We start from the raw sequence: 26100 nt of genomic DNA on the forward strand, positions 1-26100 counted from the left end.
ATCAGAAGGGCATACACGGTTTGGTAAAGGAAAACTGTCTCCTCCATTATGCGTCCATGCTGCTTTTGGCTCTTACTCAACCCATCCTGATCCTGTGTAACTTTGAATCTTTGACTGGCTTCATACTCAATCTCTCTACTCTTCTCTTCTTCTCTCTACTCTTCTCTTCTTCTCTCTCTCTCTCTCTCTCTCTCTCTCTCTCTCTCTCTCTCTCTCTCTCTCTCTTCTCCCCCTTTCTCACCAACAACCTCTGTCTCATTCCTCTCTTTTTTTCCCTTTCTATTTTCTCGGTCTTTTCCTGCCGTCAGATTCTGACTCTAGTGATGAAATGGAAGGTAAGGGTCTGTCTCAGATAACCCCTGGCACTCTAAAGATCATCCCGGCCACCCAACCCAACTCATTTGACCCTGTGCTGTGCTGTGCTGTGCTCATCCCCTACCCGTTCTTGGCACTCATCTTACCCCTTGTTTTGGTCCAATCTGTTTTTACTATATTATGCCAATGAGATTCCATGGTGCCATGAGGTATTACTGTTATCATGGAACCAAAAAAGTGTAGGCCTGATATGTTTTGACATATTGTAGATTACTGTAAGATTATTTTTATTTATTTCCCCTGTCCTATGTATGAATTGAAGCCTTGTGTGTTTATAATTTTTTATAAATACTAGCAAAAACACTGAAAAGTATAAGTATGTAATGTCAGTGTTCCAATATGATGTGTAATGTTAATTTACAACTGTATTATGCAAAATAGTTAGTTGTATCTGTTTTTTTTTAAGAAGTGTAGTCCTCTTTGTCACTAATATCCTCACATGACTGACTTGTTTCCACCTCTGCTATAAGTTTCTAAAAGTAGCTAACTTTTACACATTTTTATTTGGAAGGAGTGTTTACCCCATACCACTTTCAGGTTATCAAAGAAACTCATTTTTCTGTGATTGCATAATCATTTATTCACCGTTGATTTACTTTTCAGATATTTACATGTACTCTCTTTGTTGTCCTCTATCTCGACTTCAAGGTTGCCGTGTTTGTTACAGTATTGTTTGTTTGTTTTTCACCTGCATTCACACGTTTGGTTCATTTTTCTGCAGAGCCGCGAGGCTACATTGGGCCCGTGGCACACGTTGGAGGGAGGGGTCTCGGCATGTCCCCTAGCCACCAGCACCCCCTGTACCCGTCTGAAGCTATGGAGAGGGCGGCACCCCCTGCCCACGGCATCAACCCCCCGCTCTCACCCCTTGGCACCAGCCACCACCCTGAGGGGTGAGTATTTGAGGGTCTGTATGTGTGTGCGTGCGCGTGCGTGTATGTGTGTGTGTGTGTGTGTGTGTGTGTGTGTGTGTGTGTGTGTGTGTGTGTGTGTGTGTGTGTGTGTGTGTGTGTGCGTGCATGTACTGTATGTGTGTGGGCGTGATTTATGTCCAAAGATGACTGACATCATCATTATGTTACAGTAATACACATGCAGGTTTGGACTGACCATTTCATAACATCATCCTTTACCCATTAAAAGCAGTGTTTTTCCCACGATTTTAAGGTCTTTCATCTACATTCTGTACTTGTTCTCTCTCCTGTCCAGACACTTCTCACATCCTGACGGCTCCATGCGAGTGGCCAGTCCCCCTGTCCCTGTGTCCAACGTGGGCTACCCGCCCAACACCACCGAGCTCACGCACCCCCACTTTTACCCCGACCCGCTGGGCTACCTGGATCCTGAAACGGCCACGGTCAACATCATGGGCGTCCATCGTGTGCCGGGCAGCCCCAACACGCTCCACCGCACCGTTGCCACCAACACCGCCCCCAGCCCCGTCCTCCAGCGCCGGCTAGCCAATCAGAGCCCAGTCACCGGGCACCGGGTCCCCCCAGCCAATGGCGGCGACCCCAACAGCCCTGTGCCCGCGCGCCACATGGGTGCCACCAAAGCGGTGCCCCAGAGCCCCACGATGGGCCGCCACACTCAGAGCCCGGGCAGCGCCGGAAGCCTGAGTCCGGAGAGGAGGCCCAGCAGGCAGGCCAGCCCCGACGAGAGGCCCGGCGGGCGCCAGTCCGGCGCCTCTGGAGGTCACCTGTATGGCGCGGAGCCAGGCTCCCAGCCCCTGCTGCCCGATAAGAGGCCCAGTGCCACCCCAACTGAGGGCTCCATGAACAGGAAGATGTCCTCGCCAGGGCCCAGCGGTGCCAGCACGCCCGTCATGCCCCCGCACGCAACGTCTGAACCTGCCATTGTCTCCATCTATGGTGAGGGAGCGATAATGATGCGATTGTGATATATGAGTGTGAAAATGGTATAGTGGATGTTGGACAATTCATTTATCATTTTATGACATTTAATGTATTTCTGAAATATAAAAATAAAAAAAAAACTTCTCTATTCTCCAATTTTGACAAATATACCATACTGGCAAAATGTAAAAAATATATATTGTGGTGATTGTAGTTTCATTTTATCTTTGAGAAGAGATATGCTGGACCGGATCATGAAATACTGTTGTACTTGTTTTTTCCAGCTGATGGACCACCAGACATCAAGCTCAACGTAAAGTTTGTGCAGGACACATCCAAGTTCTGGTACAAGCCAGAGATCTCCCGGGAGCAAGGTAAGAGCTTGCCTAACATGGGTATCCAAGAGACCATGTCTCCTTATAGTAATGATGCTCAGCAGCACTAATGTTTTGACTTCATGTACATGCACTGTGCCTCCTCTAGTGATAACTCTAAATAGACGTAATATTTCATAAGGACAAAATACATCATAGCATTAGCATAGAGTAGGGGGAAATAGATAGATAGATAGATAGATAGATAGATAGATAGATAGATAGATATTTGCAAACAACTTTAATGGCCTGGTCTAACACGATACTATCCTCCAGCTATCTGCGTGCTGAAGGACAGAGAGCCTGGGGCGTTTGTTATCCGAGACAGCCACTCCTTCAAGGGGGCCTACGGCCTGGCCATGAAGGTGGCCTCACCTCCACCCACTGTGCAACAGAACAAGAAAGGTAACATTTGCATTTAGCAGGTGCTTTTATCTAAAGCGTCTTGTATCAATTATATTACAAGGGCCATTTTCCCCAGAGCAAGTCGGGTTAAGTGCACAACTTTTCAGGCTACTGCATGCTAGCCCAGCTCCTTAGCCACTACGTTACCACCACCCCATACACATGAGACTAAAGGCATGGGCCATGGGCCAGTCTGTGGACTATCATGGAAAGAAGACTTATCTTGATAAGATAAACCTAAAAAAAACTTGCATTGAATTGAACTAACACATGTATTGAAATGAAAAGAAAAAGACCTGAAAAACTGAACTGATTAAATGGAATACAATTACAGTATATCAGCTCATTTTGGAGCATAGTAATGTTAAATAATTTTGTTCTTATTTATCAGTGGGAGACATCACTAACGAGCTGGTTCGTCACTTCCTGATTGAGACTAGTGCTAAGGGTGTGAGGCTGAAGGGCTGTCCCAACGAGCCCTACTTTGGTGAGCTCCTGATCCTCATTAACGCCCACATTCATTACTCTATATTGTCCAACAGTGTGTGGTGGTCCTCCTTCATCTTACTGTTCTTCGTGTGTGTGTGTGTGTGTGTGTGTGTGTGTGTGTGTGTGTGTGTGTGTGTGTGTGTGTGTGTGTGTTCTAATTGACAGGCTGTCTCTCTGCATTGGTGTACCAGCACTCCATGACACCCCTGGCTCTCCCATGCAAGCTAATGATCCCAACCCGAGGTAAGACATCTTCACTGGCCACTGCTCTCTCCATGGTCCTTTCACAGTCCAGTCATCATGAACACGAGTACTAATGCAGTTTAAATCAAATTAAATACTGATCCATTTATTTTATTCTGTCAACTTCAAATTTTAAAACAGATTCAAAAATGTTAACAACTGTACTTCTTTCTGTTTTTGAGTGTGAGAACAGATGCGAGGTTATTTGTCTTTTATCTAGTTATTATTTTTTAATAAATCTAATTAGAGATTGTATCTTCAGTCCTAGAATGTGTATGGCTATTGACCACCTGATATGTATGTTTTACAATGTACTGTACTGTACTTGTCATTGTCTTGTTGCTGTCCTGTTGCTGTATGTTTACCTGGGGCGGTTTTCCCAAAACCATAGTTGCTAACCTGTTAGCATCTTAGTTGGTTGGCAATGGGAAATTGCAATGCAACCAACAAAGTTGCTAACTTAGTTAGCAACTATGGTTTTGGGAAACACTATAACGTACAGTATCTATCTATCTATCTATCTATCTATCTATCTAACGCGCCCCAGGGTAGCATACTAGTTTCCCCTCTGGGGATCAGTAAAGTTAATCAATCAATCAATCGATCAATTAATGTGATTCCTTCGTCAGACCCGAATGAGGAAGCCATTGAGTTAGCCACCCCAACAAGCTCCACCATTGACCTACTGAAGCAGGGTGCAGGTAAGCCGGAACCTTCCGGTTATAGCTCCCCCTCTCCATATCAGTTGCCACCTTAGCTTCACAAAATAATAACAGGAAAAGGGTGGTTACATAAATGGTGTCTTGTTTAAGAAAGGAGAGGTGATTGAAAGAGATGGAAGGTAATTTTTTCTTTTTCTGTCAACCAATTTGACTGCAGATGATTTTGTTCTCTCGCGTGATCTATTCCCTCCTGTGACTTCTTCTCCCCCACATGTGCACCTTGCCTAGCCCCTGTCGGTCCCCTGACAGTTTGTCCCTCTTATGTCACCGTAGGGCCGAAGGTTCCTGATGAGTCACAGGGTAACTACAGTGCTACAATGTTTGCCAGGCTTTTTGCTCTTCAGTTGGGCCTTCAGTTAGACCCACAAATGAAGCCTAACTCATGATGCAGTTGTGCATGATCCCTTTTGTGAACAGCTATTCACGGTCCAGCTCTTGCCCCACACCCTCAACTCACTGCATCAGTCGCATCACAGCATTTCAGAGTACTTACAAGAAACAAACTCCCCAACCCCTTTTGTTCTTGTTTTTGTTTTGTTTTTCTTGAGAGGGCCTCGATATGTGTTGTCAATAGGCATGGCATTGAAAGCATGCTAGCAATCAGTTTGCGTACACTCACAAGAGTGTGACTAATACTTTTGGCGCAGTGTGCAACAAGTTCAATTTTCAATAACAAATTTGAGGTTTCATCACCATGAATTAGCAACAGCCAAAACACTGGACTCTAAATAATCTCCTCTAACGCTGACCTTTTTACAGTGTGCTTTGTGCCTTTGGAATGAGTTTGTGATAAATATATACGCTATGTGGCTAAATGTGCTCTAAGGCGGGGATCACATTAGCCAGTGGCAAGTGGCAGCGGCAAGCGTAACGCAACGCTCAGACCATAATAAGTTCTATCTCTTTTCTATCGTAACACAAACGGTTTGCCTTAACTGACAATTGAATACACACGCGTTGCGCTTTGAAAGTTGAACAAAGTTCAATGCTCAGCTTGCTCAATGCTAGTGTTACACCAGCTTTGCCACTGTTCCGCTGCCGAACCATAGAGAACAATAATACACCTGCAGCTTGACGTTGTGATGCCCGCCTAACTGAACTGTTTCTGTGTAGTATTTAGGCTGTTTGTTTCATTCTGTTTTTCAAGATCTGTTTTTTTCTTCTTTCTTTTTACCCAGCATGCAATGTTCTGTATATTAACTCGGTGGAGATGGAGTCCCTGACAGGCCCCCAGGCCATTGCCAAAGCCATCAGCGAGACGCTGGCGGCCCAGCCACTGCCCAGTGCCACTGTCGTCCACTTCAAGGTGTCCACCCAGGGCATCACCCTCACCGACAATCAGAGGAAGTATGTCCCTGCATTTAGCAGAAGCTTTAATAACTACTAATTTAAGGGGCATGATAGATACAGTATATAGATAGATAGATAGATAGATAGATACACACACACACACACACATACATACAGTACATACTTTATTGATCCCCTAGGGGAAATTCAAAGTCCCAGTAGCTTATGACACCACACACAACAATATAAACAGGATGATAAAAAAATAAATCCACATGACTAAAATGAACAGTAAAAGACACTAAAGATACTAAAACAAGGATCCACATGAATGTACTGTACTGTATAAGCATACATGATCCACATGAATGTAATGTAATGTATAAGCATGAGGTACTTGCAGTGATAGGGCAGGGACTGACAATATGCCGTGGTAAGGTGCTCAGTAAGGTGTGTGTCATGGTGGTAGTGCAAATAAGTCCAACAGTTCAACAGTGCAACAGTGCAGGGTTAAAGTCTAGCGACCAGCAATAAATATGGACAATATAAGAGGCCAGTATTAAATATGGACAATATAATAGAAAAATGTAAGCATAATAACAGTTATTAGTTAAGCATATTAGTTATCCACCTCTTTGTCTTATACACCATTAACAAGTATTAACAAGCTGCTTGTTAAAACTTACAACTGTTAACAAATATGCTTGTAAGTAACTTAAAAGGCTGCTTATTAACACTTACAAGCTGCATGTTAATAGTTAGTTAATGTTATTAAACGATAACAACAGTTAACTAATTGTTAGTAATGAATTGTTAACTGCTTATTATGCACTGTTAATACCTAATAAGCACATGTTATTCTAAAGCGTTACCCAGTTATAGTATAATTATATGGACAAAATGGAGAAAAATGTAAACATTGTAATATAATAATTATAGCAGCAGTGCAAGGATAGCTTTGCAGTAATAGGGTATCAGCCATTGGTCAAGTATGATGTGATGTTAGAGCACAGTCCAGACTGGGAGATGGAGGGAGGGGATATGTAAGGGATAATGGACGACACGGTGGTCTGTTCACAGAAATGAATGCACGGTCGTGGTTGCTACGGCCAAAGGCCAGTCATTAGTTCTATCTCTCCCGTTGTCAAGAGGGCATATCCCAAGATTCTGATGAACTTTAGCTTTGAAACATCGTTATTCACTTAGCCTGCTGTCATCCATCTAGCTAAAAGCCACCTCCGTCATATGCTACAATGTTACTATGTTCTGAACGTCTGCATTTTACAGCTCGGATGCAACGTGATGGTTCATTTAAACTTCACAACTAGTTCGGCGAATTAATATACAAGTGTGATACGGCCAAAAAAATAGATCTACTTCATAGGTGTGCAAATAACATACGGTTAATGGTCGTTCTAAATTACGTAGGACAATGGGAAATTCAACCAAGCAGTGGAATAAGGGCTAATAATAGCCAGTAAACAGTGTAGACAGTGTAAGCAGTAACACAGTGGGCTAGTGAACAGTCAGAGGTCACGGAAGTATAAGTGTAGAGGGAGGTGTGGAGGCAGATAGACTATGCAGAGAAGTCTAACTCTCCTATTCCTTTAAGTGAAGCATTGAAGAGTTGTATGGCCCTGGGGACAAATGACTTCCTCAGTCTGTCAGTTGTGCATGGCAGTGAGCGTATTCTCCAATTGGTCAAGCTCTTCTGCTTTATGATAGTGCTGTGAAGTGGCTGACAGTGGTTCATACGCCTGTGAAAACGGGCATCTGTTAAGGATGAGGCTGCTTTTCAAACGATCAGAAGGTTAAACTTGTAGCATTGGTGAGATGTCAGCTCCATCCATCCATCCATCTACCAAACCAATGCAGACAGTTGAGATTAGGGTAGGCTACTGACTCATTCACCTTTCAGTCGTCAGAAACTTCTCCAAAAATAACTTGTTCTATTTCTTTAGTCATCGTGCTCTGACAGTACATGAAGCAGGTAAATAAAAAAATAAAAAAAGATCTGTCTCTTCTGGCGCCACCTACAGCTCATAATGCAATTAGCAAGAATCTATTGACTCACAACCAGCAAACAGGCACTGGGGCAGTGTCTAACTGACTGTTGATGGGAAAACTGCTCAGATTTGGGGCTTGCTCTCCCCCATAAGAAAATCGCTGATTATTACACTTTCTCTGAGGACACATCACCACAGGAGACAGCTGGCATAACATCAATGCTATGGGTTCAGATTCAAGGAAGTAACAGTAGAATATACAGTATGCCTTAGCTTTACTCTTAGTCCCTTCCAATGAAAGCATCTGCTAGAATGGTCAAATGTACTGTAGGCCTATTGAAACAATTAATGGGACCTGGGATTACATAAAAGATAAATAAATGCTGAGGTTGCTTTGACACCACTCATAAGGTCACTCTGGGTGGATTGAAATATCCCTCTGGCAATGATTTGAAAAGCTGGACTTTAGCTTGAAATTAGCTTGATAGCTTCTTGAAGAGGGTGCCAGCCTCATTAAAGAGTTTTAACATCCCCACCAAAAACTGCATTCTTCACTGTCAAATGTGTGCTTTTAAAGCATGCATTTGACCATGGAAAGAAGCAGCACCTCTGTTGATATTTAGTCTCTTATTATAGTATGTGTTCTCATACACAAGTCTGTCTTCCAGAATCTTCTTCCGGCGCCACTATCCCATCAACACCGTCACCTACTGTAACCTTGACCCGCAGGACAGAAAGTAAGTGCTAGCTGGCATATCTCTAGGCATTTTTAGAAGTCTGGCTTTAAATTTGCATGCTTCTAAATGGATGGTTATGTCTTTGCAGGTGGAACAAGACAGAGGGTGGAGCGGCTAAGTACGTGCATTACAAATTCTTGTAACATTTGCAACATTTTGACATTTATGCCTTTAGATGCCACAAAATGTATTGAATTTATTATGATTTAATACAAAATAGTAATAATCAATATCATTATCCTTTTTGTTATTTTTGTGTGATTGAGGTCGAGTTTTAAATAAGTTTTACCCGAAAGATAATCACCATCTTTGTTGTTTTGACTGTCTTAATGTGTATTCAGGTTGTTTGGATTTGTGGCCCGGAAACAAGGAAGCACAACAGACAACGTCAGTCACCTGTTTGCCGAATTGGAGCCAGACCAGCCGGCCAGTGCCATTGTCAGTTTTGTCTCCAAGGTCATGCTCGGCAACCCCAAACAGTGAAGACTGCCCTGGCAGACATTTTGTTTTTTCTCTAAACTGCGTGTGTTCTTTTTTTCCTCCCACAAAGACACGTTTTTTCATGCCCTTTTTGTGTGGATATATTTTTTCATAAAGGTCTCCCCGCCCCCGTCCTTCTTTCGAAGAGATGGGAAGGAGGAGTTGAGTAAAACTGTTGACTTTATTTTATTTTTTTTTTCTTTAAGTTTTCAAGGTGTTGATTTTTCCTTCAGTGAAGTAGGAGAACATTCAGGATGGAGTCTATGCACGTGCAGGAGAGCTCAGAGGTTTTTCTGGAAGAGGAAGGGGAGAATACTTCTCCCAGTGGTTCATCCAGACTTGAAGAGAATTTAGGAATTAATGAGTTTTAAAAGAAAGACAAGTGAAGAAACAAAAAAGCAACAAAGAATCATTTTTCAGATAGAACAACCAAAGGTAGTGTTCAGAACAAGTATGCCATTATTGGACAATGTATTCCATTTTGTTTTGTAAAGGAATTTTACTTTTAACCAGACTGTCAAAAAAGTACAAAATCCCTCTGGACAAAAAAAAAAGATTTTTTTGTCTGTCTCTGTGACTTCTTCTTTCAAAAAGAACATTGAAAAAAAAAGAAAAAGTATTCAGTGACGATATGCATGTTCGCTTGCAAATGGTCCTTAGCTGCTTCTCTAACCCTTCGTTGTTGGTCAAGACTGCTCTCTTTGTAGACACTGGTGGACTCGAGATTGTAGGATGCTACCAGGTCTACCGATCACAACACCTACACACACAGACACCAGTTCAGTTGACCAAACTGCATATCAGGAAAAAAATTGAAAAACACTGTGGTCCAACATCAGCAATAATGTCACCCAGGCCCCAGGCTCAACTAGTCAAACTCAGAAAGAGGGGGAACTGTTGGGGTGGAGAGGATTGTGGATCGGCTGCTCTGGCCTGTAGATGCAAAATGTGTGTGACTGCACTGTATCAGGATGCAGGTGAGGATACAAGTCTCAGCTCATGCACAGAGCCTGTAAAGCAGGAGAGAGATGTTCTACAGGTCACCTCATACACACACAGACACACACACAGACACACACACACACACACACACACACACACACACTCACACACATACACACAATTACTGTACACACACAGAAATGTGCACATCTCCCTATAATGACCCACACTGGACACTGGAGGGGTGAACAATTCATCGCCTGGATGGACCAACAGCGATGCCCCCGCATGCCGTAGTGCAAAAGTAGCTCCTTTAACCTTTAACCTTTACCCTTCAACCTGACTCAATGAACTTTACCCCCCAGCCCCCCACTATCCTCTGAACGCAGATCACCCCTTTCCCCTGCTGTAGGAAAGAAACAAAAAAAGAAGAAAAATTGCTATGGCGACACTGATCGCTAGAGACTTCAACTGCATGTGATGCTACCTTCAGGTTTTTCTTTTCTTTTCTTTTTTACTTCAAAAAAAGGGTCTTACATCTTGTTGAAGTTCGCTATGCTCTGTCTTTATCTTTGTCACACACACACACACATACTAACACACACACACACACACACACACACACATACTAACACACACACACATCATTTCCTCTCCCGAGTGGAGTTTTATTTCAGCCAAATACACATTAGGCAATGTCTACCTTTTCTTTCAAGAAAAAACAGAGTTGCTTTCTGTTCACACTGCCCATTACCACACTTCTTTTATTCACTGTGTGAGAGCGTGGCTTAAAAAAAGAAGACAACATAAAGAAAAAACAATACACAAAGCCCAATCTTCATAAGCTATTGAAAAAAGATAAACATGACTATAAATAATGATGACTACATATGTATTACTATAAAAAGGTGACTTTAATGAAAATATTTATTTTTGTTGCTCTCTCTTGCTTTTGGGTTATTCATGCAGTATATTGAAATGACAAGATATTGTATAGTCAACATTCAAAACATCTGAGACTACATGGGGGGGAAATTATTTTGGTTAAGAGTTAAAAGTCATGAGTGAAAAAAGACATCTTGTGTGTCCAGCTGAGAGTCACTTTGTTTTGCGTGTGGCCACTGCTCCATTTTGTCTCATGTTGAGGTGTTTGAGGTGTGTGAGGGGAAGACATTCATGTATAAAAAAAAACACAATGTTTTTATTTTTGTTTTTATGCATTTTTTTATTTGTAATCCATCAGTTTGTGCCGTTGCAGGATGATAACGCTGTCTGTCAGTTGTGTGTGTGATGGAGATGGAACTAGAAGTCTGCCAGCTACAGACACTAATTTGCCCATCAAGAATGTCAAGAGGAAGGCACACAAATGTGTTTGCCAAAGAGGCAAACTCAGAAGATCCACAGCGTAGGCTACCCCATCTTTATAATTGTATAGCACTTACAGACTGCCAGTGCCACCCTAGTTAAGTTAAACCAGAATCTAAACATGTCCTCATGACTTTTCTAAGGACAAGCTACAACAGATGTCGGTGCAGTTCTTACATAGCTTCTGTTGTTGGGATTCAGTATTGGAAACGGTTGAATAATATCTCGTTATTATTAGGGGAAGAGCAGGTGTCATGGCTGCCAAGAACCTTTGTTGTAGATCATGCCGCTATTAAGCACCATACTCCATTCAAAACCACTATAGCTGTACACATATATGCAGTTTCTTCGCCTTTTTCATGTAACAAGACCTCAAAGCGAACACAAGATAACAAATGATACTGACTGTCCTTTGTGTAACATAAAAGTATGTATTTATTTCTGTTTTTAAATTATGTTTTGTTTGTGTTTTTTTCACTCACCGGTTGGTCTTCCCCATAGTCAGGCCCAGTGCTTTGGTGTCATCAGTGTTACCCAGAATGCTCTAGACTCGCAGGCGACCCGGCGGACATTTTCCTCGGATGTTTGCCTGAAGTCAGTGAGTTGGCTTTGCGAAGATGAAGTCTGGGGTTTGAATGTGTGAATGTACTACTAAGGCTGTACAGAGCTTCTGTGGGATTTATGTGTTTTTATTTTATTTTATGTTTATTTGTGTTATAATGCAATGGCTTTGTTCCTGAGGAGAAAAAAAAAAAAACATTAAAGCAATACAAACCAGTTACATTAAAAATGGTGTTGTTTGTAAACTAAATCTCCACACACGCCCAGGTGACATGCTTCTGGAATTGTTTAGACATATTCATATGTTCATGAATTATTATTGGTATATGAAACTGGACCATGGTTTGCAAGGCTTGATCGCACAGAGAATCGTGCTAGGTTCTAGATGGGAGGAAGTGCTAATACAGAACTTTGAAAGGTTCTCTAAATTACTATACCTTCAGTCATGGGCAGTTGTGGCCTACTGTTTAGGGCTTCAGGCCTGTAACCGGAGGGTTGCCAGTTCGATCCCCGACCAGTAGGAAAGGCTGAAGTGCCCTTGAGCAAGGCACCTAACCCCTCACTGCTCCCTGAGCGCCGCTGTAGCAAGGCAGTTCACTGCTCTGGTTTAGTGTGTGCTTCACCCCACTGTGTGTTCACTAATTCACAGATGGGATAAATGCAGAGACCAATTTCCTTGTATATGCAAGTATACTTGGCCGAGAAACCTGATTTAGCTACATTTCTTCAGTCATGAGGTTAATACACAAGGGTAGGGTGTATAGGCTACAGGGGAATGTATTTATTTTCCTTATGATTCATTACGATCTGATTCTGATTCATTGGGCTATTTGGCACTGCAAATACAGTATATATATATATTTTTTTTTTTTTTATATGCATAACACTTGCAAAACACTGCCCTGCGGTTTATACACAATGTCGCTACTACCCAGGGGCACGTTTCCCAAAACCATAGCAACTTTGTTGGTTGCAATGCAATTTCCCATTGCCAACCAACAAAGTTGCTAACAGGTTAGCAACTATGGTTTTGGGAAACGCACCCCAGGAAATTTCTGTATCAGAGTTTCTGATAAGATCCCCCTCATCAGAGGTGTCTTCTAAGAAACTGTTTTCATTCCTTTTAAATCACGTAAAAGCATCAACAGAGACAGTTGATAAAGCGTTCTTAAGGATCTTTGGTATCAAGCACTGGCCATGAACATGAGCAACCACACAGGACAAGGCATCATGATCCTAATTTTTTTTAGTACATCTACTGACCACTAGAGGGCAGTGCTGTCCAAATTTCCCTAAGCATAAAAAGGAGTTTGCAACATGCCTAGCAATCAGTTCATCTCTCACATGATACTTCAAAGAAGTAAGTGAACTAGAATTCAGTGTTTTTCCACTGTTTAAAACGTCTACTCTTTGTATAAGCTGTATATTGGAGAGAGGTTTTAATCTGTCTTTTGTACCATTTTCGGGGAAAGGCTCTAACCTGGAATGAGGTAATCTATCCTCTGGCTCTGTTCCTACCCGACTGGACGGACCTGTCTTATCAGAGATCAGGTGACCTCTCCAATATCAGGTGATGTCACTGCTTTTCGCCGGCCTTCTCAGGCATCTCTTGTTCTCAGAAAGAGAGAGGGCTTGTGAGATTGTGCCGCCAGAGATGACCGCGTATCCACACCTCCCTCTCTCTCTCTCTCTCTTCTCTATCTTGCTCACTCTCACTCACTTAGTATCTCTTTCTTTTTCTTTCTCTCCCTTTCTCCTGCCTGCATATATGGGGAGGTTTTTGCTCGAACAACAATTTTTCCCCCACTTCCTATTGTTGATGGATAGAAGTTTGAGTTTGTGAGGTATGAAGTTAGTTAGTGTTACTAGTCTTTTCAGTTTTTAGTTATCACTCCTTACCGTTAAAACATGGAGAGACGATTAATTACAAGATAACATTTTATCATATCACACTTTATTAGATCACATTTTCAAATTGAGGATTCTCTGTGTGATTTAACCGTGCTGAACCCAGTCACTCAACTGGCGTCGGCATCATTTTTGCCCTGCATTTGACAATGTCCAGCAATCAAGTGAAACTCTTGTTGTGCTCACTTAAACATCTACAATTTGGTGTCCCAACTTTTAGGGAGATATCATAGACATCATTAATGTGAAGTGTATATTCAGAAAAGACTTGCAATGGATATTCAGAAAAGATGCATAATGCCCTGCAAAATTAAATACATCAATTAAAGTACTGTGTTTACATAGTTAATGAGAGACATTTGTGCAAGCTATGTTACATTCCGTAAGACCAGGGGAATTATCTCGGAACTTCTGCTTCCAAAGAACAGGCCATTTCTCTGGAAAGGAAGCCATAACAGCCACTGCTACCAGAAAAGCACTCCTCAGTGGGTAGGGACATCTAACCACAAACAGGACAAGCAAGTCACCAAGCACTTCAGTAATCCAAGTTTGGACCTCATTATTTGGAAGCAGGAGCATTGTCAGACCCAAAGCTCCATTCTACTGGGGGCACAGCACAGCCCCCCACCACACACACACACACAAACTCAAATCACACTTTTTTAGTCTTGAATGTGTCCTGCATACATGGAATGTGCTACGCTATATACCGGTAATCTGCTAAGATATATAATGTGGCTATGTAATGGCTATGTAATGTACTCCCCCTCCCTTGCAACTTACTATGCCATACTGCTGCTGCTAAAACAGCAACAACTACATTGAAGGTACAAAGTACTGTTGAGATCAATCAATCAATCTGTATCACAATACTTATTTTCACATATCACCATAAACAGTTTCATCATGTTTTTAGGCACAAAGGTCATTCTGAATGCAAAAAAATCAAGTCAACTATAAATCAACTAAGTCTCTCCAAATGTATAACCTAATTATTCTGACATTTTGCCAGACCTGTAGGCAGGTTATCTACAGTTGGTCATTTGTTTCCCACGGACTACAACCAAGTCCTACTGCGTCATCTGTTCTCATTGCTTCCTTGTTTTTGCAATTTTCTGATGTCCATCTACTATAGTGTTTGTGTCTAACTGGAATCAACATAGGCATCTGCAACAAACTCCACAGGATCTCAGCAGTCAAATGGAGACTCTGGATCAATATTCAACCCCATCCTTCTTGATTTCCCATCACCATCCACACCCAATCACCTCCCCACCCAATCAGACAGGGTTGCCAACTCTCACGCATCTGGCGTGACACTCACGCTTTCAGCACCAATCTCACGCTCTCACGCACACTCAAGAAATGTCACGCCAAATCCATTCTTTTTTTTGCAATCCGTTCATTTTTTGTTGATGAACTAGACCACAGCATTGTTTCTAAATGACAGGATACGAGTTTAAGGCATACGTATGTCTAGACCAACAGCAGGTAGGTCTAATATCCGCCTACAATGTTCTCAGCGCAGTTTTCTCTGATTGTTGATTCGCTGACTAGGCTATTTTAATCCGGTCCACGACACCTTCACGGAACACGCTGCTATTTAGACATGAGGCAGACCGACATTTGTGTGGCCGCCCATTCTTCTCTAGGAACTACTCGCGAAGTAGCCTCACAGACATCACATGAAATAACGTTTTCTCATCTTTTATAAGGTGCTATAGCCGCTATTTGCTGCGATAAACGGTTCGCGAGAAAATTAACTTTCAAGAAATAATCATATTAGGCTACTATAGCTCTGCGCTCATTTCAATTCATATAGGAGGAATATCTCACAAACTTTTCGTTCCATACATGACAAACCGTAAACCAGAATAAACAGCAGACCTTACCGAACACAAAGGTGTAAATGCAATCCCCTGTACAATAAGCCGTTCCAGAGTAGCCTAATCCGGTTTTGGAATGGTAGCAAATTTCTATATGGTCTCCAATTTTGGGCTTTAAGTGTCTTAAAACTGAGCTGTGCTTAAATACCTACATATGTGTAAATATTAAAATCAGAGGATATACAGCTCATGGCTAAAAGTTTGTCGATGTAGCCATAATGATTTGTTTTCACAAAATGCTAAGCATGCATGTATTTAAGTGTCTTATATTGGTCAATGCATAATTTCATAACAGGCCAAATAGAAAATAAATGTTAAATGTTAAATATAGCCTATACATAATATTAAAATCAGATGATGTAGGATAGAGTTAGATAAAGTTGGATGGCTCCAGAACTCACACCAGTGGATTGGGTCTTAAAGGAGCCACACCACTTTTATGACACTATAGCTGTTCTGTTGACCTTTAGATTGGTTGCTACTGGGCATGAAGGGCAGGCCAGTTATGAGTTCTGTCCAACATTGATGGTAGGTTTAGAAAAAAAGTCAGCACATTTTAATCATATTGCAATAATACCAATAACCGTGATCATTTTGGTCATGATTTTTCATCAAATGTTCATACTGTATCTAGTGGCTGGTAGACTTTGGAATCCACCAGCCACAATGGTAGGTGGAAAAAAATATTTTAGGCTATTTCCATTTATCCTGATACATACGTACACTCATACACACATTCATAAGTCTCAATCTGTCCATTTCTTTCCACAAACCTCGCCAGAAGTCATCATTTAAGGGGTTATTTTTCAATTTTTTCTACTGAGCTAATACCTTTTTCAGGTGGCCCCTTTCATGTCTGTGCCCAGTGGGCCCAGTGGCTCATAATCCTTCCATGCCACAGGGTTAAAACACTGGTCTTGTTTTCAAGTGCAATCAATAATTTAATTGTACATTTTGAAGAAACTTTTCCATTCTATTAGGTTTTTTTAAAAAACATAAATCAGGGATTATATTATTATATATTATATATATATATATTATATATTATGCACACGCACTATGACTTCACAAAATCTCACTCCAGCCAAACACCAAAGTTGGCAACCCTGCAATCAAACTCCCCAGGCCACCCAAACCCTCCTAATCTCCCATCCCCATCCCCAAAATTCAAGAAAGTTAAGGACAAATAGAAAGCACCATGGAAGCAAAATTCAGCGGTAAGCATCCTAAAAAGAGAGTGTAGGAAGACCCAAAGAAAATGGCGCGAATACAAACTTCAGATCCACTATGAAATATATAAAGAGATGCTCCGCACATATAACTCTGAAATATGCAAAGCAAGACAGTCTTTCTTTTCTAACATTATCAGTAGAAGTAATAATACTCATACAGTACTATTTTCAACCGTTGAGAAGTTAACAAATCCCCCACAATTAGCACCTGAACTTCTCTCAAGTAATATATGCAATGAGTTCTTTTTTCAAAGGTAAAATTTACAAAATATGACTCAGCATATCTTCTCGATTACTAACTCAACATCTGAAACTTCCAGCTACAAAGGGAAGGAAACTTAACTTCATATCAGAGTTCAGCTTGATAGACTACAAAACGATTGAAAAATGGTAGAGAATCTCAGCTCTTCCACATGTTGCTTAGATACTCTGCCTACCAATTTTTTCAAAACTGTATTGCGGCACTTATAGCAGCAGATGTCCATCACATTGTAAATGTATCATTGCTGTCTGGCAATTTTCCTAACTCCCTGAAAACAGCTGCTGTAAAGACCCTTCTGGAGAAGAATAACCTGGATGCCTCCATGCTAAACAATTACAGGCCCATATCCAATGGACCTTTTATTGGTAAAAAACTAGTCTTTAATCAACTAACAGCTCTTATTTAGGTTTTAAATGGCATATGCCTCAATACAGATGCAGACAAAACATCAGTCCTAGTGCTACTGGACCTTAGTGCAGCATTTGAACATATTACTACACAAATTAGAACACTGGGTTGGATTTACAGGTATAGTTATCAACTAGCTCAAATCATCTCTACAAGATGTTGCCATCGGCAACTGTACCTCAACACCAACGTCCTTGACCTGTGGTGTTCCCCAGGGCTCGATCTTGGGACCACTATTATTCAACCTCTATATGCTCCCACTATAATTTGATTGATTTTAAAGGCAACTGGAGGGACTTCAGTTAAGGAAAGCAGCAGGCCCTGATGGGGTGAGTGTGGGGGTGCTCAAGAGGTGTGCTGAACAACTCTGGAATATTTCAAAGCATCTTTAATCTGAGCTTGAATCTAGGAATGGTTCCAACTGTGGAAAACATCATGCCTGGTCCCTCTGCCTAAGAAGGGGCATCCCAAGGTGCTACAGTAAATGACTACAGGCCAGTAGCTCCTCTCACACCTCAGACCCCTGGTCAGATCAGCCTTGGACCCCCTGCAGTTTGTCTATCAGGAACACATTGGAGTGGAGGATGCCATCATATACCTGCTACACCGAGCCTTCTCCCATCTTGACAAGGCTGGGAGCACTCTGAGAGTCATGTTTTTTTTTACTTCTCCAGTGCATTTAAATAAAGCCTTCAGTGCTGGAGGACAAACTAAGATGCATGCAGGTGGACGCCCCATTTGTGACTTGGATAACAGACTACATGACCAACAAACCTCAGTACAGTATGTGAGGCTAGAGAAAAGTCTGTCAGAGACAGTTTTGAGTAGCACAGGTGCCCCCCAGGGGACAGTCCTCTCTCCCTTCTTGTTCTCCCTGCACACATCTGACTTCAGGTATAACTCTGAGACATGCCACCTCCAGAAGTTTTCTGATGACTCAACTATCATAGGATGTATTGATAGACAACAGGAGACAGAATGGACAAGTTTGTTGAGTAGTGCAGCCTGAATCATCTGCAGCTGAATGTGAACTTTCGGAGGGAAAAGCCTGTTTTGACCCCTGTCTCCATCAATGGGGTAGATGTGGAGTGCACTTAGACGATAGACATAGACGGTAGAAATCACTATGGTCCCCTTGAATCTCTTTGTCAGTGTATTGACCAAATCAACAACTGGATGTCTCAAATTTTTCTTCAGCTGAACAAAGAAAAAACTGAAGCACCGGTAATTACATTTGGTAAAAAGGAGGAGTGTGTATTAATAAATTAATCTTGGTGTATTAATTGTAGTGTTAATTTCGTCAGACGAGACGAGAGGAAATATGTTCGTCAACGACCTTTTTTTTCATGACTAAGACGAGACGATGACGAGACGGCAGTAATGTCCTGAAACACTGACTAAGACTATCTTAAGATGCATTATTGTTGACGAAAAAAGACGAGACTAAAATGTTTTGCATGAAATAAAAACTAAGATAAAATCTCCCTTCATGTTCGTCTACAAAATGAGAAGACAGAATATCTAGCTGTTATGTTTTCAAAATATTCCGAATGAGTTTATACGTAACAGCTTTCCTGGAGGCTAGTCTACGTGCTGCTGCTGCAACCCTGTGGCTGCAACACGAAACTACATGGAACAAGAACACTGGAGATTTCTGCCAGAGTTAGCAAGCTAACTACCTAAGCTTTATGCCACAATGCTACATACCCAGAAGTTGAAGCTTCTCTCATACAAATTAATATCCCCCAGAATGTCCATACGAAAATGTTCAGCATGTAGGGGAGACCAGGGCTGGTTGGAACAGGGGAAGGTTGAAACACTGTTAATATCCAGGCTACTAGAGGGAGCTGCAACAAAATTCCAACACTAAACTGACGGCCTTATTGAGTAGCGTAAACTCACATATGTAACTGGTCTCTAGGTCATTAACTCTTTAGGTGAGAACAACTTTTTAATTTTGTAGTGTCAAAACTTAGAATATGCACCTCCCACTAAATACATCCTAGAAGGGTAATAGTTAGGGATATAAAAAAAAGATTGATTATAATGATTGATTGATTGCTAGGGGACTCATCTATAATTTAAAATGAAATTTGAAAACCTGAGGTGACTGATATTAGCAGGCTAACAGCATTTGTGCAAAAAAGTTTGACCTAATGTGGGCGGGGCAGGTTGGCACACTGATTTTGGGGTTGGTTGGCACATACATTCGCTATGGCTATTTTGTGACAAATCTATAAACTTTGTATTTTATGCATAAAAACATCATCAAACTTTATTTTAACATTGTTATTGTAATTACTGAACATAGTTTTACATTTGGAAGCATTTCAGACATTTTTAAACATTTGAAGTTAAAAAAAATCGGTAGGGAGCAAATTGATCTTGACGGTGGGCCCTACTGAAGAAAAACACACAGGAAAGACATCAGCAAAGCCCTACAGGCAGTGATATAGATAAGCACTTCAAACAAAACCAAAAGGAGTACTGCAAAGAACATAGGTGTTCCAACCAACCCCGACTACATGTGCCAACCAACCCCGTGCATGGGGCAGGTTGGCACACGTGCACAACACCACTTTAATCATAAATAACTCAAAACAAGGGATCATTTGTTGACATTGAATGTATACATTTTGTAGCTGAGATCCCAAGCTTTCAGTTAATCACAATTTTACCATTTCAACGCATTGTAAGACGGAGAAATATAACCGAGAGTGAAAAGTGTTCCAACCAGCCCCGGTCTCCCCTAATGTCAACTATTCATCTAGTTAGACTGATGATGCAATGTTTGCTAGCAAGTAAGCTAATATGGAAAGTTTGCTAGCAAGTTAGCTATGGCTAAGATGGAGAGTCTGTTTGGGGAATGTGTTGTGTTTGGGCGCATATCGCCATCTAGCGAGGCGGAGTAAAACATTAATAGTTTAGCCTACAACAGTGTTTCTCAAACTTTTTCAGTTTCAGGACCACTTACTGTAACTAACCCTAGCTAAAAAAAAAAAAAAAAAAGATTAGACCTACTTCAACAGTAGCCTATAATTAGTTTACACAATAGGCCTACTCACTGAACCACCTTGCTTATTGTCTTTGCACTTTGCTTATTGTGTCAGAGGATTCATACTGTATGATTTAAATTGACATATCTTACATAGACAGTGTTGCAGAACTGTTTGGATTTACATACAAGTTATATTGCAAACAACTCATCTATATTATATTTTACCACGTCTGCTCGCGGACCACTTGGGATAGCTTGCAGACCACCAATGATCCCCAGACCACACTTTGAGAAACACTGGTCTACGAATATGACAGTGGTCCAGTCAAATCTTTTACTGTCTATGGTCAAATCCCAGCCGAGCTATAACTGTAGCTCGACTTACCTGTGCATGTAAACATACTGACTGACAAAAAATCAGAATGAGTAATTATAACAGACGAGTAGCCCTGTGGACACACAATGTTGTTGGAAAATTGAGATCTGTGAAACACTATTGGACTCAAATGGTAATCAGAAATAATTTGTTATAAAAAAAGACTAAAATGTGTTGACTAAAACTGACTAAGACTAAGATACCTTTAGTTTTCTTTTGACTAAAACTAGACTAAAATGACAAGACTTTTAGTCGACTAAAACTTGACTAACAAAAATGATATTTGAATGACTAAATATGACAAAGACTAAAAAGGACATTTCATCACAAGACTAAGACTAAGACTAAATTAAAAATAGGTGATAAAATTAACACTAATTAATTGACAGTGACCTCAATTTCAACAGCCACATGAAAGCAACAACTAAATCAGCTTTTTACCACCTGAAAAACATTGCCAAAGAGAGGGCTGATGTCAAAACATGATTTAGAAAAAGTCATTTGTGCCTTTATCTCCAGCAGGGTTGATTACTGCAATGGGCTTTTCACAGGCCTTCCTAAAAAGACTATCAAAAAGCTTCAGGTGATACAAAAGGAAGAACAACCTGTTAGTAAAACCTGCTGTTAGAACTAAACATGGTGAAGCAGCTTTTACATGTAGCTGCTACTGGATGTGGTTCAGCTCTGGAATCAACTTTCGGATGACATCAAAAAGGCCCCAACCATACAGTATATATCTATGGCCCCAACTGTAGACAGTTTTAAATCTAGACTTAAGACCAAACTCTTCTCAGATGCCTTCTGCTAACTGTACTGATTTACAAATTCTGAATTTGTCTTTAAATTGTTCTACCTTGTGTCTTTTATTTTGTCTTTTTAAGTATTCCTTAAATTATTTTACCTTGTGTGTTTTATGGTTTCTTTTTTATTATGATCTTAATGATTATGCTACTTTTTAAACTATTCTTTGACTATCGAAAGAATTTGACTATTGACTATTGCCAAAATCGAAGGATCGAAGGGTCTAGCAACGACTGTGTGTGTTGTGTGTGCGTATGTGTGTGCGTTGAGTGTGTGCGTGTGCGTTTGCAGGTGTGTGTGTATGTGCGTGCGAACGTGTGCATGCCTGCTGAAGTTTGGGCACCTCTGTTCAAAAATTATGTTACTGTGAATAATGATGCAGGAAATGAACTGAAACATTGAAACATTCTTTTCAACATTTCAAACAAGATCTTGCACATGCACTCCAAGAGACTCAAACCTTCTCCCAAAAATCAGCAGGTATGAGCTCCTCTAAAACAGCTGCCTAGCTCTTAGTCATTCTCAGGTTATAGCTCTTTTCTCAGTCTGTGATGTCAATAGGAAATGGTAACAGGACCAGTGGAGATCAAGCTGAGGTATGGAGGTCAAGAAAACCTCCAGCCACCATCTGACAGCATGCGTCCTCCAGGAAGATTTAGAGTCCAGAGTGATGGTGTACTATTCTACTGTGGTGGAATAGTTGTCCAAAGAAAAATGTTCCTGTGCTCCCACCACAACATTCAAGCATCAGATTTTTGCCAAGGATCATTTACATAAGCTTGCATTTTAGAAAACAATTCCTATGGATTGATGAGGCTGAAATAGAACTTTCTGGTGAGCAAGCAATATATTTGTAGAGAGAGAGAGGGTGCAGAATTTCAGAAAAATGAACACTTCTCCGACTGTGAAGCATCAGTGGAGTGGATCAATCATTCTTTTGGCTTGTGTTGCAGTGGAGTGTGCAGGCAGAGGCACAGAGAACAGTGGAGGGAAAGAATGGACTTAAATATCAGCAAATTCAAAAACAAAGTGAAGGTGAAAAGAGGATGGCTTCTACAATTGGATAATTATCCTATAGACACCTTCAAATTCACAATGGACCACATCAAGAAGCACAAGCTGAATGTTCTGCAATGGCCTCAGCTGCGGATAGACCTGAATAGAGTCAAAAGAGGAGACCCAAGGTCTAACAAGAACCAATGAGCAGGAACGGAACACACAACGCTTTAAGTGATTTGTATTAGCCTAGTGCAAACCGACTAACGTTTCGACACCCATGCGTCTTCCTTAGAGTCAAAACCTGTAATTGTTTGACTCTGAAGAAGACGCACCAACCAGGCTGAAGCGCAAGTGACCCCCTTCTACAGAACTATGGCAAGAGTGTTTAGCAAGGAAGAATGGGTGAAAATTCCCCTATAAAGGATTGAAAGACTCTTAGGCTACAAAATGCGTCTACAAACTTTGACGCTTGCCAAAGAGAGTGCTCGTAAGTGCTTACCATGCATGGTGTCCCAACCTTTGGCTTTTGAACATGTAAACTGGTGGATTTTGAATGTTTACAAGATGGAAATTACAATGTTTACAAGATGGAAATTAAAAAGTAAACTGAAAATATTAAAGTTGTCATCTATAATGTTATGAGTCCTAATTTGAATGAGGAACAAAGTGCAATGTTTTAAGTCTAAATAAAGCTAATTTAATAACTAGGCTAAATCAATTTGCTATTATAACACACCCTGGAGAAAACATCAGCAAACATTGATGAGTCAGCTCAATGCTCCCACATACAAGATGATAGATAGCTCTAGTTCATTCACAAGAACTTTACTTTTTGGTAGAATTTGCACTTTGCCTTACTCATCAATTAGGGCCCTAAGCCTTCTTGTCTAAAATCAGGAAACTAGGGGTGGCCAAAGTTTTGCCTGCCACCTTAGAGACCCACAGTAACGGCAGTCCTTCACTCCACTTGGAGCTGGTTGAGGAGTAAGAACCTAGCGTTTAATGCACAGCATTAGGCACCCTTAATTCCTCTTCCTCCTCCTCCATCACGCTGTGAGATCCACTGGATCAGTGAGCATCTGGAGAGGTCATATGCTGACAGCCGGCTTGTTGGATGCAGGGGGGGGAGAGACACAGGTATGCACACCTTAAATGGTGCCCTCACCCCAGCACATTCTTCATATTACTCTCTCTCTCTCTCTCTCTCTCTCTCTCTCTCTCGGTGTGTGTGTGTGTGTGTGTGCATCCATGTGTATCTGTATCAGTATATGTGTGTGTCCACGTACCTGCAAATGTTTAGGGGCATGTGTGCATTGATTAGTGTATAAGTGGATGTACATGTGTGTCTTCATGTGTGATTGTGAGTGATTGTGTGTGATTATGTGTGTGTGTGTGTGTCTGTGTGTTTGTGTGTGTGTGTGTGTGTGTGTGTGTGTGTGTGTGTGTGTGCCTGACCGAAAGTCCATGTGCAATACTCATCAGTGCTTCAGTGCTCAATCCTTCACAAGCCCCTTGGCTGTGAAGTCCAGTGAACCCATAAATCCACAGACTGCTGTGAAAGAGGCGGAGGGGAGCTTAGCGAGACACACGTCAGTGCTTGTGAGCTATTCTCAGTCCAGCCACGAACGACACGACACAGCCTCACACACCTCGCACACCCAGCTCACAGAGCGGACACAGTGCACTCGTGATCAATGCTTATACCGCTGTCATGAAGGTATCATTAGACGCTCGATGGTGTTTTATGCCCCCAACGTTGACTTCCAGGCAGCGCTGCCACCGTCGACTTAAAGCACCTTATCCTAACCCTAACCCTAAGCTAAGTTGGGGGCATAAAACACCAAGAAACTCATTAGACTTTCTCAGATCCACCATCAGATGTCTTTTACTGGTAATTGACCTAAATGTGCCATGATGTACTCCCATAAAATCATAACGGAAAAGCAGTCATAAGATCAGCTCTTATGACAACACATTAGACATGGGCACAGCTGCTGTCCCCTTGATCTTCTTAAATGGCCAAAAGAAACTCAGCGAATGAGTAAGATCAAACTGCATGTTGGTGTCATGTGCTGCATAAGAGCAGCGCTATGGCCTCAGGAAAAGGTTGCTCCCCCTCACCACCCTTTCATGCTAGAGGAAGACTCGCTGGAGGTGTTGGCTCGGCGTTTCATCTTTTCAGGAATTCCGTCCACACATCTTTTTCCCCTCTTTTCATTCTCTTTGTTCCTCTCCTCCACCCCATCTGCCCTCTATCCCCCACTCCTCTCTGCACCCCACTCCCACCCCCTTGGCTTCTGATGTGCCCCAGCGCAAGAGTCTGTCACATGCTAGCCAGGCACTGCGAGCAAATAAGCCGTTGCTGCGTGACGTTTATGATGATATAGAGTGTTCCGCTTTATTAGAGCCTAATGCAGGGCCATGGCTGTTTTCCTATGGCGTGGTTGCCCTTTTGTGCGAGCCCCATGCGTGACCACAGTGTAATGGAAAAAGGGCCTAAGCAGACATGCAAGATGTCAAAACATCGCTCCGGCAGCTTTCATGTCCACTGAATTTCTCAAAACGCCTCTCCAGTTTCGTCTTTTTTCCTCCCTGCCCCCCCCCCACCCCCCTGTCCAGATGTAACCAATTACCGATGAAAAGATTAGACACTTATTGTAAGAAAAATAATGGCGGAGCCTGGATCAGGATTGAATCGTTTGGATTAGGGTTTTTTTCGGTCTCCTTAGGCTTTGCAAAGCCTCCAACAGCAACCACAAGTCACACACAGGGACGATATCCACCTACAAAATGATATTGTACATAATACAGCTTGATTTGATGTACTGACCCAGTTGCTAATGGTCAAAACCAAACACAACTCAACGTCTTCTGCACAAGGCCCACACCACACTGCCTGATGAAAATGTTGGATTTTGGGTCATAGATGCCCCTACAGTATGTACATGCAAAAAGATAATGTTACGGAGAAACTTGAAAAAGAGTGTTTAAAGAGTGATTTTATCATGGGCCTTATGGTTGTCACCAACATAAAATAAAAGCAGCATGCACTTAGCTGTAGGCTAACATGTGTTAAAGCCCCCTCTGGTGAACATAAACTTGTGTTATCCTCATCCATTTATAGAGAAACTCAAGGCAGGTTTCACAAGAATTTGAGATTTGGCCACAGCCCCATAGAAACCCTGCTGTTTCTGTAATTGACCCTGTACATCTGTCTTCTTGAAAAAAATATATAAAGTAAAGTCATGTGGCACAAACACGTGTGTTCTTCAAAACAGCAACCGTTCATCACATGTGTGTGTGCGTGTGCATGCATGTGTGTGTGCGTATGCGTGTGTGTGTGTGTGTGTGTGTGTGTGTGTGTGTGTTTGCATTTGTGTTTATG

At 41.6% G+C, this 26100-nt stretch overlaps 1 protein-coding gene across 11 annotated transcripts in view; it reads left to right on the forward strand.

Moving 5' to 3' along the window:
- tns1a (tensin 1a) overlaps nucleotides 1-12065 on the forward strand; it is a 131605-nt gene extending 119540 nt beyond the window's left edge. For 5 of the 11 annotated variants that reach the window (XM_042080608.1, XM_042080607.1, XM_042080613.1 and 2 more), the window contains 13 exons: nucleotides 309-335; nucleotides 1097-1268; nucleotides 1585-2246; nucleotides 2516-2605; nucleotides 2882-3010; nucleotides 3402-3497; nucleotides 3665-3742; nucleotides 4372-4443; nucleotides 4693-4764; nucleotides 5643-5811; nucleotides 8429-8497; nucleotides 8586-8615; nucleotides 8839-12065. In XM_042080608.1, coding sequence (XP_041936542.1) covers nucleotides 309-335; nucleotides 1097-1268; nucleotides 1585-2246; nucleotides 2516-2605; nucleotides 2882-3010; nucleotides 3402-3497; nucleotides 3665-3742; nucleotides 4372-4443; nucleotides 4693-4764; nucleotides 5643-5811; nucleotides 8429-8497; nucleotides 8586-8615; nucleotides 8839-8980 — 1808 coding nt within the window. In that variant the 3' untranslated portion in view covers nucleotides 8981-12065. The remainder of the gene's footprint in view (nucleotides 1-308; nucleotides 336-1096; nucleotides 1269-1584; nucleotides 2247-2515; nucleotides 2606-2881; nucleotides 3011-3401; nucleotides 3498-3664; nucleotides 3743-4371; nucleotides 4444-4692; nucleotides 4765-5642; nucleotides 5812-8428; nucleotides 8498-8585; nucleotides 8616-8838) is intronic. The other 6 variants (XM_042080617.1, XM_042080610.1, XM_042080611.1 and 3 more) reach the window with 3 other exon arrangements.
- The last annotated feature ends 14035 nt before the right edge of the window (nucleotides 12066-26100 follow it).

This window comes from Alosa sapidissima, chromosome 23 (assembly GCF_018492685.1).
Source record: "Alosa sapidissima isolate fAloSap1 chromosome 23, fAloSap1.pri, whole genome shotgun sequence".
In the NCBI taxonomy this organism is placed as follows: Eukaryota; Metazoa; Chordata; class Actinopteri; order Clupeiformes; family Clupeidae; genus Alosa; species Alosa sapidissima.